At 37.8% G+C, this 10,351-nt stretch overlaps 1 protein-coding gene across 11 annotated transcripts in view; it reads left to right on the forward strand.

Annotated features, from left to right (window-relative positions):
* The window catches only part of ZFP30 (ZFP30 zinc finger protein), a 28,125-nt gene that overhangs the window by 12,460 nt on the left and 5,314 nt on the right, over positions 1-10,351 (forward strand). For 6 of the 11 annotated variants that reach the window (XM_008987857.6, XM_035283437.3, XM_054249204.2 and 3 more), the window contains 2 exon segments: positions 1,962-2,088; positions 3,351-3,449. In XM_008987857.6, coding sequence (XP_008986105.3) covers positions 1,962-2,088; positions 3,351-3,449 — 226 coding nt within the window. 11 annotated transcript variants of the gene reach the window in all.

Below are 10,351 nucleotides of genomic sequence, written 5' to 3' on the forward strand. Positions count from 1 at the left end.
CATATGCCTGTGGTCTCAGCTGTTCGGGAGGCTGCAGTGGGAGATTTGCTTGAACCCAGGAGTTCGAGGCTGCAGTGAGCTGTGATCAATAAATGGGCTGTGATTGTGCCATGCCACTTCAACCTGTATGCAAGAGTGAGACCCTGTTTCAAAACCAAGATAAAACAAAAAAATACATAAAAGTTATCAATATGTTTTACCTTATTTTTTTTCTTCCAAAGTTTTCACTATCTGGTATCTTGCATATATGTTACATTTACAGCATATGTGAATTTAGACTAGCCCCAGTTCAAGTGCTCAGTATCCACATATTGCTACACTAGAATATTGGACATTGGTAGCTTTAGAGATTTTTTGTAATGTAAATTCTAAATATAGTATATTTAAAAGTATAGCTATATCTAAATATAATAATTATTCAGTATAACATATCGATCAGATGGAGTACAGGAGTCCCCCTTACCCAAGGGGAATATATTCTAAGACCCTCAGTGGATGCCTGAAAACCTCAGATAGTATGAAACCCTATATATACTATGTTAGTTTGATCTGATAATCAGGTAGTATATACAGCGTTGATATGCTGGAGAAAGAATATCATATCCCAGGTGGGGCGGAGTGGTTAGTGTGAGATTTTGTTATACTACTCAGAATGGAATGCAACTGAATTTTTCCATTTAATATTTTTCGACCATGGTTGACCATGGGTAACTGAAACTGAGAAAAGTAAAACCATGAGTAAGGGTGGACTACTGTATCATGCAGTAAACTATAAATATTAAATAAAGGGTCTGTTATAATAAAAATGCTAATGATACATTATAATGATAAAATTTCATCTGGAAGAAATTGTTAAATTTTATGCAAACTCTACTTTTTAAAAATAGAGTTCATATTTTGGGGAAAATCCCAGCAAATATTATTATTTTTTATCTTTAAAGGAAAAGAGAATAGAATAAATCCCATTTATTGAGAACTTTTTAGGTCCTTTGCAAGTAGTGTTCCTATGAACCTATTTCAGTTAGTTTAGAAATCCTGATAATTACCTGAATGTGTCTGGAAATAAATAAAATTATCTCCTGTTCCATGGTACATAGGAAGTTTTGGCCATAGCAGTGGTGGGCAAACTACATATACTACAAATTTGGCCCACAAACTATGGCTTGTTTTGGACCAGCTTGCAAGCTAATTACATTTTTAAGTAATTATTACATTAAAAAAAGAAGAATGTGGAACGGAGACCATATGTGGTGTGCAAAGCCTAAAATATTGGTCCTTTACAGAAAATGTTGCCAAACCCTGGTCTTTTGTTATAGAAATCTTTAAGAACATATAGATACTCTGCTTTAGTCATACTCACACCTTTACTGCCACCTTCCCACCTCATAGGCTTCCAGCCCCAGTCTGTTTATTTAATGAATGAAGTGAACATGTATGTATCATCGAAATTCTTCTTCCACTTTTTTTTTTTTTTCTGAGACAGAGTTTCACTCTTGTTGCCCAGGCTGGAGTTCAACGGCACAATCTTGGCTCACTGCAACCTCTGCCTCCCAGAGCGATTCTCCTGGTTCAGCCTCCCAAGTAGCTGGGATTACATGCATGCACCATCACACCCGGCTAATTTTGTATTTTTAGGAGAGACGGGGTTTCTCTACGTTGGTCATGGAGGAACATGAGGTCAAACTCCCGACCTCAAGTGATCCAACTGCCTCAGCCTCCCAAAGCGCAGGGATTACAGGCATGAACCACCACACCCAGACCACTTTTTTTTTTTTTTTAAGAGACAGGGTCTCGCTGTGTTGTCTAGGCTGGTCTCAAACTTCTGGCCCCAAGCAATCCTCCTCCTTCAGCCTCCCAGTGTGTTGGAATTAGAGGCATTAAACCACTATACCCAGCCACCTCTTCCATCTTCAAAATATTTTCATTTATCTTACAAATGATATGTGCGTTTATTATTTCAGGATTTGGTGATGTTCAGAGATGTGGCTGTAGACTTTTCTCAGGAAGAGTGGGAATGCCTGAATTCATATCAGAGGAATTTGTACAGAGATGTGATATTAGAGAACTATAGCAACTTGGTGTCACTAGGTAAGCCTGTCTGTGTCAGATAACTTAGACATTCACAGGACTGAATTTTTGGGCTGTCTTTCTGAAAACTAGCTAAATATCTACTTTGTGGCTTGACAGTAGGTACCACTATTAAGCACCTTCATCTTTCCCTATAGTTTGGTGACCTTTACATTATTCTTTGACATTTCTGTTATTACTGCTCTTTAATGACAGCTGGATATGAATTCTTAGACACTCATGGCAAAACCATTGTCAAATCTGATTTCATACTGCTATAGATGGTCCATGTTATTCATGAACTCATTTACAGTGAGAATGGGAAGACAGAGGTGTCTGGCTCTACAGAGCTATTAAAAGAGCTTTTACAATGTATGTGATGTTGGGTTGAATGGACAGTTTGTTAAAACTTAAGTGGACAGTATTCAATTTCCTACAACATGCTTATTTACTTATTTATTTATTTATTTATTTATTGAGATGGAGTCTTGCTCTGTTGCCAGGCTGGAGTACAGTGGCGTGATCTCAGCTCACTGCAGCCTCTGTCTCCCAGGTTCAAGTTATTCTCCTGCTTCAGCCTCCCGAGGAGCTGGGACTATAGGCGTGTGCCACCACACCCAGCTAATTTTTCTATTTCAGTAGAGACAGGATTTTACCATGTTGGCCAGGATGGTCTCAATCTTTTAACCTTGTGATCTGCCCACCTTGACCTCTCAAAGTGCTGAGATTACAGGCATCAGCCACTGCAGTCGGCCAACAGACATATTTTAACTGCTTGTGATTAAGTTTAAAATACATGAATTTGCATGTAACAGCATGCATATTTTGACAAGAAACTTATTTTCCAGTTAGTAAAATAATATTTTAAAAAATAGCAAATGTAGTACCGCATGAACATATATAATGGTTAACATGTACCAGTCACTCGTCTAAACACTTACATTAAATCAAATCTCACAACAATGCTATGTGTACACATTACTGTTATCCCCTTTTTGCATCTGAGAAAACTGAGGCACAGAGAGGTTGAATTATTTGCTCTACTTACATAGGAAACAGAGGCAGGGTTTGAAACAAGTGCTTTCAACTATTCTTTTCTCTCAAGAGACAGAGCCTGTATAAGTTTAAATTAAAATAAGACCAGGTCCCTACTTCTCTGTTCTTGTTTTTCCTTGTGATCCTAAAGTTAACTCTATACTACGAATGTTTTTCAATTGTGATAGTCACCTTTTGTTTGAAGTCTTAAATAAGTTCTTTATTATGTTCTATTATTTGCTTTTAAGCAGGATGTTCCATTTCTAAACCAGATGTGATCACCTTACTGGAACAAGGGAAAGAGCCCTGGTTGGTTGAGAGGGATGAGAAGAGAAGATGGAGCCTAGGTAAGTGTTGATCAGTCAGAGGTCAGCCATTGTGGCATGGCCAGACCTGCTGTTTGGGAAGGAGACATACACCTTAGATGTCGATTGTGAAGAAGAGACCTGAAACCTGGGAAGAAAATTTAGATCTTCTCAGCATTAGCCACCAAAGAAATTTCATTCATACTTCCATTTATCACTTGTTTCTCTTCTGTCTTGTTTCCCTCCCTTTTCTTTACTCTATTTCAGTAGGGGAAAGTTTCTTCCCTAGTGATTTCATTTAACCTGTATTTTGGATCTAATCCCTTTCTAGCTCATCTTTTGTATTTTGACTTTTATGTATATATTTTTTTCATTGCCCTCTGTTCATGGAGTTTACATTGTAGTGAGGAATCTGCAGTAAACAAGTAAATAAATCAGTAAATAGATTACTAAAATATCCTCAAGTAATTGGGTGTTACAAAGAAAAGTGAGTAAGGTAAGGATGTGGAGAATTATAATGAGTGAATGGAGTAATTTTAGATGGGGTTGTGAGAATTCACTCAGGGTGGTGGCAAAATATATTAAGAGAAAAATATTAGAGAAAGTTATAGAATATAGTCTCAAACCCTTTTGGAAGGCCTAAGTGTTTTTTCTGTAGTTCTTGGCTGAAGGCAGCCTGAACCCCCTTTACATTTAGTTAATAACTAAAGCAAATAGGGTATGTAGGGGAGTTTACCTAACTAACTTGTTTACTCTTGTGGTCTTAAAACTAACCTTTGAGCTGGATGGCCCTCTCTAGGAAAGGTCAACCAGGGATATTACCCTCTAACGGTGTTTGCTTTGTGTATGGGAACCTGTCCTTAAATCTCTTCACTCTTGTGGTATAGACTCAAGCCTTTGTCAATTAAACTTTACTCAAGAAATTCAAGTCTCTCTGGCTGGTAGGGGCTGGCTGTTGCAACTGTATACAGCACTCTCCAGGGAGCCTATAAGCAGCCACAGACCCTCAGCCGAACTGGCAAAGCATAATATCTGTGTGTCAGTGTACTTTATTTATCCATCATCAGGGTCTGCAGGACAGATCCCTGCAGGTGGTGACGCCAACATGGGGTGGTCAGGGAAGAGGAGCCAATTTGAAGAGGCTCCAGTTGGCCAGATATGGGACTGTTTGACCATCAATACATATAATGACTGCAATGTGTTAACAATGCACAAAATACACTTAATTTTATGAATTATTAATGATATAGCAAATTATTCATCATTGGAAGTTACTAGAAACTAACATTTAAAAAGCATAAATTTAAAGGAAAAGAAGCATTTATCCTACCTTTCTTTCTTAGAAGAATTGTATGAATAGGTAGTAGATGGAGATATGTTTCTCATTTTTTTTTTTTTTTTAAGACGGAGTTTCACTCTTGTGGCCCAGGCTGTAGTGCAATGGCATGATCTCAGCTCACTGCAACCTCCGCATTCCAGGTTCAAGCAATTCTCCTGTCTCAGCCTCCTGAGTAGCTGGGATTACAGGTGCCCGCCACCACACCCAGCTAGTATTTGTATTTTTTTAGTAGACACGGGATTTTACCATTTTGGCCAGGCTGGTCCTGAACTCCTGACCTCAGGTGATCCACCTGCCTTGACCTCCCAAAGTGCTAGGATTACACGTGTGAACCACCATGCTGGCCATATGTTGCTCTTAATAAGAGTATTCAGGGCCGGGCGCGGTGGCTCACGCCTGTAATTCCAGCACTTTGGGAGGCCGAGGCGGGTGGATCACGAGCTCAAGAGATCGAGACCATCCTGGTCAACATGGTGAAACCCCGTCTCTACTCAAAATACAAAAAAATAGCTGGGCATGGTGGCGCGTGCCTGTAATCCCAGCTACTCGGGAGGCTGAGGCAGGAGAATTGCCTGAACCCAGGAGGCAGAGTTTGCGGTGAGCCGAGATCGCGCCATTCCACTCAAGCCTGGGTAACAAGAGCGAAACTCCGTCTCAAAAAAAAAAGAGTATTCAGTGAATAAATGAAGAAGAATGATAGAATATTACCATTTTGGAACCCATAAGAACAATTAGATTTAGATATTGAACCTCAGTGCTGATAGCATCACAGAAATAGAGGCAATCTGACATTGTTTCTGCCAATGAAGGAACACAGTATCACCTATGAGGTAACTTTGCCATCAAAAGGTCCTAAGTCTTGTCAAGCTTCTAAAGCCTGTTCCCAACATATGGGAAGAAGATAGAGGACTACGTTTACACCTTGGAAATGTAATGAGCAAAATTCAGAATATGGGACACTACAGGACCAAAAACAGGTTCTTCAAAAAATAAATTACATGGGAAATAAAAAAAAAAAATGATAGGAAAACCTATAGATTAAAAGAGATGTAAAAGACATGTCAATAGTTATGTTCTGTGAACTTTGTTTGGATGAGTTATTCTTTTTAGGTTGTTTAAAATTTTATCAGACAAATGGAAGTGTGTACACTGATTTTTTGATATTGAGTAATTCAGTTTTTAGGTTTGGATAATGGTATTGTGCTTATGTGTAAAAGTGCTTTTTGAGATGAATATTATGTACACATGAAATGATGTAGTAGCCAAGATTTGCTTCAAATAATATGAAGGAAGTAGACTGGGGGATACATAGGCCATGATTGGGGCTGGGGCTAATGTTTGGTGCTGAATACATGGAGATTTATTACGCTGTTCGATCTACTTTTTGATGTTTTAGAAGAGCTCTGTTATAAAGGTTTTGTTTGTTTGTTTTAGAGTTATTGAGAGATAAAAAGAAAATGTTGGTGAAAATAAATTTAAACTATTCTTTCGATGAATTTTGCCATAAAAGGGAAGCAGACACATAGAATACAGGGAATATATTTTATGATGTGAGGTATTACAACATGTTTATAGGCTCGCCAGAATGATTTCAAAGAGAGGAACATTGATGAAGTGGAGAGAGGATAGTTTTGTAAGCAGTGACCTTCAGTAGATGGGAAGGAGTGGAACCAGTTGAGGAAGGAAAACCACACATATGGTAGATTGATTGGAGACATAGACAGACATAGATTGATTGGAGAATGTGATGGAGAGGAAAATGCATATTTTTCTTTGGAGAATGTGATGGAGAGGAAAATACGTATTTTGCTTTCAGTTGCGTCTGGTTCTTTGCTGAAACAGGAGTAGATTATCATCTGAACATGAGGATTATTCAGTTTCTTCTTGGAATTCAGTATGGATTATGCAATATTAGATGAGTGTTAATTTTCACAATTACAATTTTGTGGTCACACGGTTTTAATGTTTTCAGATCTCTGATTTTAATAGAATTGTCTTGGTCATAAATATTCTGTATTCTGTATAATTTTGTAGTAGCCAGAAAAAAAAAGGTGGGTGGGGGAGACATTATACCTCTGGAAGCAGCATACTTTTGGGGAGAATTATATGATAAAATAATTTCCTCCCTATTTTTATTTTATTTTATTTTGAGACGGGGTTTCTCCATGTTGCCCAGGCTGGTCTCGAATTCCTGGGCTTATGCAATCTGTCTGCCTTAGCCTGCCAAAGTGCTGGTATTACAGGTGTGAACCACCACACCCTACCCCTATTTTCTTTTTAATTAAAGCTGATGCCCTGCAAATGGAAATAACATTTCTTTCATTTTGATCTAACATGATTAATGTTTTATTTTTACATTAGCAGTGTTTACGAGAATAAACTCTTCGATTCAGTAGAATCCAAACTAGTATTTGGCTTATTAATTTTGTACACTTGTATATTTTACATACATGTTTTAGGAGATAGAACATTAAAATTGTCTATCATAGCGCAATCTTTTGATGTTTGGCTTAGCATTTTGTTTCAGTGTAAGTCTAGCCCATTCTGTCATGATTAAAATCATGACATGTGAAACATCGGCTGTTCTTTCCAGTTTGAACTTCTTTGAAGTAGAACAGGAGTATAAAGATACTTGTGAAGCAATCTGAGGGCAGAATCCTTGATTTTTTATGTTTTCTGTCTTTTATTATTTTCTCACCCATGCCTACTTTGACAAAAATGTAATGTGAATGTATAGCCAATACTTCCAAAACATCCAACTTAGTTTTCTTAGAAATGATTATCTTTAGACATTAATAATTTTAGTTGCTTGCAGCAGTAAGAACTGGAATAGGCAAATTTGGGAACAAACATGGCTGACTCTTTGGTAGCATGTAGCTCAGCTGCGTATATTATAGAGCCACCTCCTAATTGAGAATGTTCAGCATGCCAAGATCTTGATCTGGCTTGTCACTTAAGTAGGGAGCCATATATGACCATCTCAGTTTCACTTTATCAGCACTGGCAATGTGTTCTTGTTGTTGTTGTTTGTTTGTTTTCTTTTCTTTCTTTTTTCTTTTTTTGGGAGATGGAGTCTCACTCTGTTGCCAGGCTGGAGTGTGGTGGCGTGATCTTGGCTCACTGCAACCTCTGCCTCCAGTGTTCATGTGATTCTCCTGCCTCAGCCTCCTGACTAGCTGGGATTACAGGTGCCTGCCACCAAGCCTGGGTGATTTTTGTATTTTTAGTAGAGGTGGGGTTTCACCATGTTGGTCAGGGTCAGGCTGGTCTGAAACTCCTGACCTCAGGTGATCTGCCCTCCTTGGCCTCCCAAAGTGCTAGGATTATATGCATGAGCCACCATGCCCAGCCATGTTTTTTTTTTTTTTTAATGAAAACTTTCAAATTTTACAGGATAAATTTTACAGCCTGTTCTGATTTCATTCTTAGTAAATACAGACATTTTGTCCTAATTTGTTTATGCTTTTATTTATTTTGTGTGTTGTCTGCTCACTTCCTTTATTGCGTTACCTTTTCCATTGTTTATTATTTCTTATGCCAATTTGTATGGGCTTAAATGTTTTTAAAGTTTTTTAATTTTTAGAGATTGGGGTTTCATTATGTTGTCCAGGCTGGTCTTGACCTCCTGGCCTCAAATAATCCTTCCACCCCAAGTGATCCTCCCACCACAGCCTCCCCGAGTAGTTGGGGCTTACAGGTGGGAGCCATGGTGCTCAGTTTGTGTGGACTTTAATGCTATGAGCAGTAACACTTTCTCACTTTCTTATAAATATTTTAGCCTTTAATTTGATTTTTGACGGGCTTTCCTTTTAGATTACTGGTTTTAATTTTCAATTTGCAGGTAAATCCTTTGAAATGACCATCTTTCTCTTAACCTTTGTTATAACTTCATAACTATTTACTTATTTACTACCATTATTTAGCTAATTATGATGCTTTTATTAATGTCACTCATATCTTATTTGTCTTATTGAGGCCATAAATGGACTTTATTCCCAGAATTCTTGACAATTGCATAGTTTTGTATTGCTTTTTTTGGGTAGGGAGACAGAGAGAGGGAAACACAGATTTTATTGCAGTATTTTCTGTTCCATTAATTTACCTGTCCCTGGTCACATTTTACCCACACCATTTATATTATTGCTGCTTTTTAGCATCTTTTTAGTGTATACTCTTTAAAAGCAAACTTATTGAAATGTAAATACACACAAAAATAAACAGATTATTAGTGAATTTTCACAAAGTGACCATACCCATCTAATTAGTACACAGATTCAGAAATAGAGCTTTAGTAGGATAACAGAAACCCCTCCTGACTTCTTCCAGTCATTGCTCCCCACTAAGGCTAACTGATATCCTGACACCACCATAGATTAATTATCATTTTTAAACTTTATAAAAATGCAGTTGTACAGTATATATTGCTCTATGTCTAGTTTTGTTTATTCATCATTATGTTTGTGAGATTAGTCCTTGCTTGCATGTAGTTGTAGATTGTTCATTTTCATTGCTATATAGTATTGTGTTGTGTTAACATGCCATCATTTATTAGCCATTCTTCCATTGATGAACACTTGGATTCTTTCCTGTTTGGGCATATTACAAATAATTTTGCTTTAACCCTAACTCTAACCCTGATCCTAACCTTTTCCTTTTTAAAAAGTATTGAATTCTTATTGTAAAAATTTTGAGAACATACACATTTGTAAAAAACATCTGTTTCCTCAGAATTTTGATAGCCTTTTACTTTAGTATAAACCTGTCATTACACCTGGAAAATCATTGAGATATTCTTTAGGAAGTACCCAAATGGCATTATAGGGACTTTAGGGAAGATATGGGGAACCTGTAACATAGATGTGCATAGGGCCGGGCGCGGTGGCTCAAGCCTGTAATCCCAGCACTTTGGGAGGCCAAGGCGGGTGGATCACGAGGTCAAGAGATCGAGATCATTCTGGTCAACATGGTGAAACCGTGTCTCTACTAAAAATACAAAAAATTAGCTGGGCACGGTGGCGCATGCCTGTAATCCCAGCTACTCAGGAGGCTGAGGCAGGAGAATTGCCTGAACCCAGGAGGCGGAGGTGAGGTTGCGGTGAGCCGAGATTGCGCCATTGCACTCCAGCCTGGGCAACAAGAGCGAAACTCCGTCTCAAAAAAAAAAAACAAAACATAGATGTGCATAGTTATGTAAACCCAAGTGAAGATAAATACTTAGAGTCTCTCATTACCTTGGTTGTGAAAGGGGGTCAGAGTTCACTTATGACTATACAAAGTAGGAATTGAACTGCAGTGGAGATACCTGTAAATATAAATGGAGGGGCAATTGGAAGGATGGCCAAGTATAAAGAAATCACTATTTTCTATTTATATATTTTACTGAGATAACTTAGATGTGCTTGTTTCCCATCTCTATAGGAAGTGATAAAAAGAGAATATTTAATTACCATGGTAAGGTTTAAGATTGGAGGCAGGACATCATATTCCATGATTGTTAACTAATTATGAGAATTTAATTCACAGTTAACATGAACTGTGGCTTTATTCACTGGTGAGTGAAAAATCGTTTCTCCCCTTGGGGAAGTTTAAAGTAAGAAAATAAAGA

This window comes from Callithrix jacchus, chromosome 22 (genome assembly GCF_049354715.1).
Source record: "Callithrix jacchus isolate 240 chromosome 22, calJac240_pri, whole genome shotgun sequence".
Classification (NCBI taxonomy): domain Eukaryota; kingdom Metazoa; phylum Chordata; class Mammalia; order Primates; family Cebidae; genus Callithrix; species Callithrix jacchus.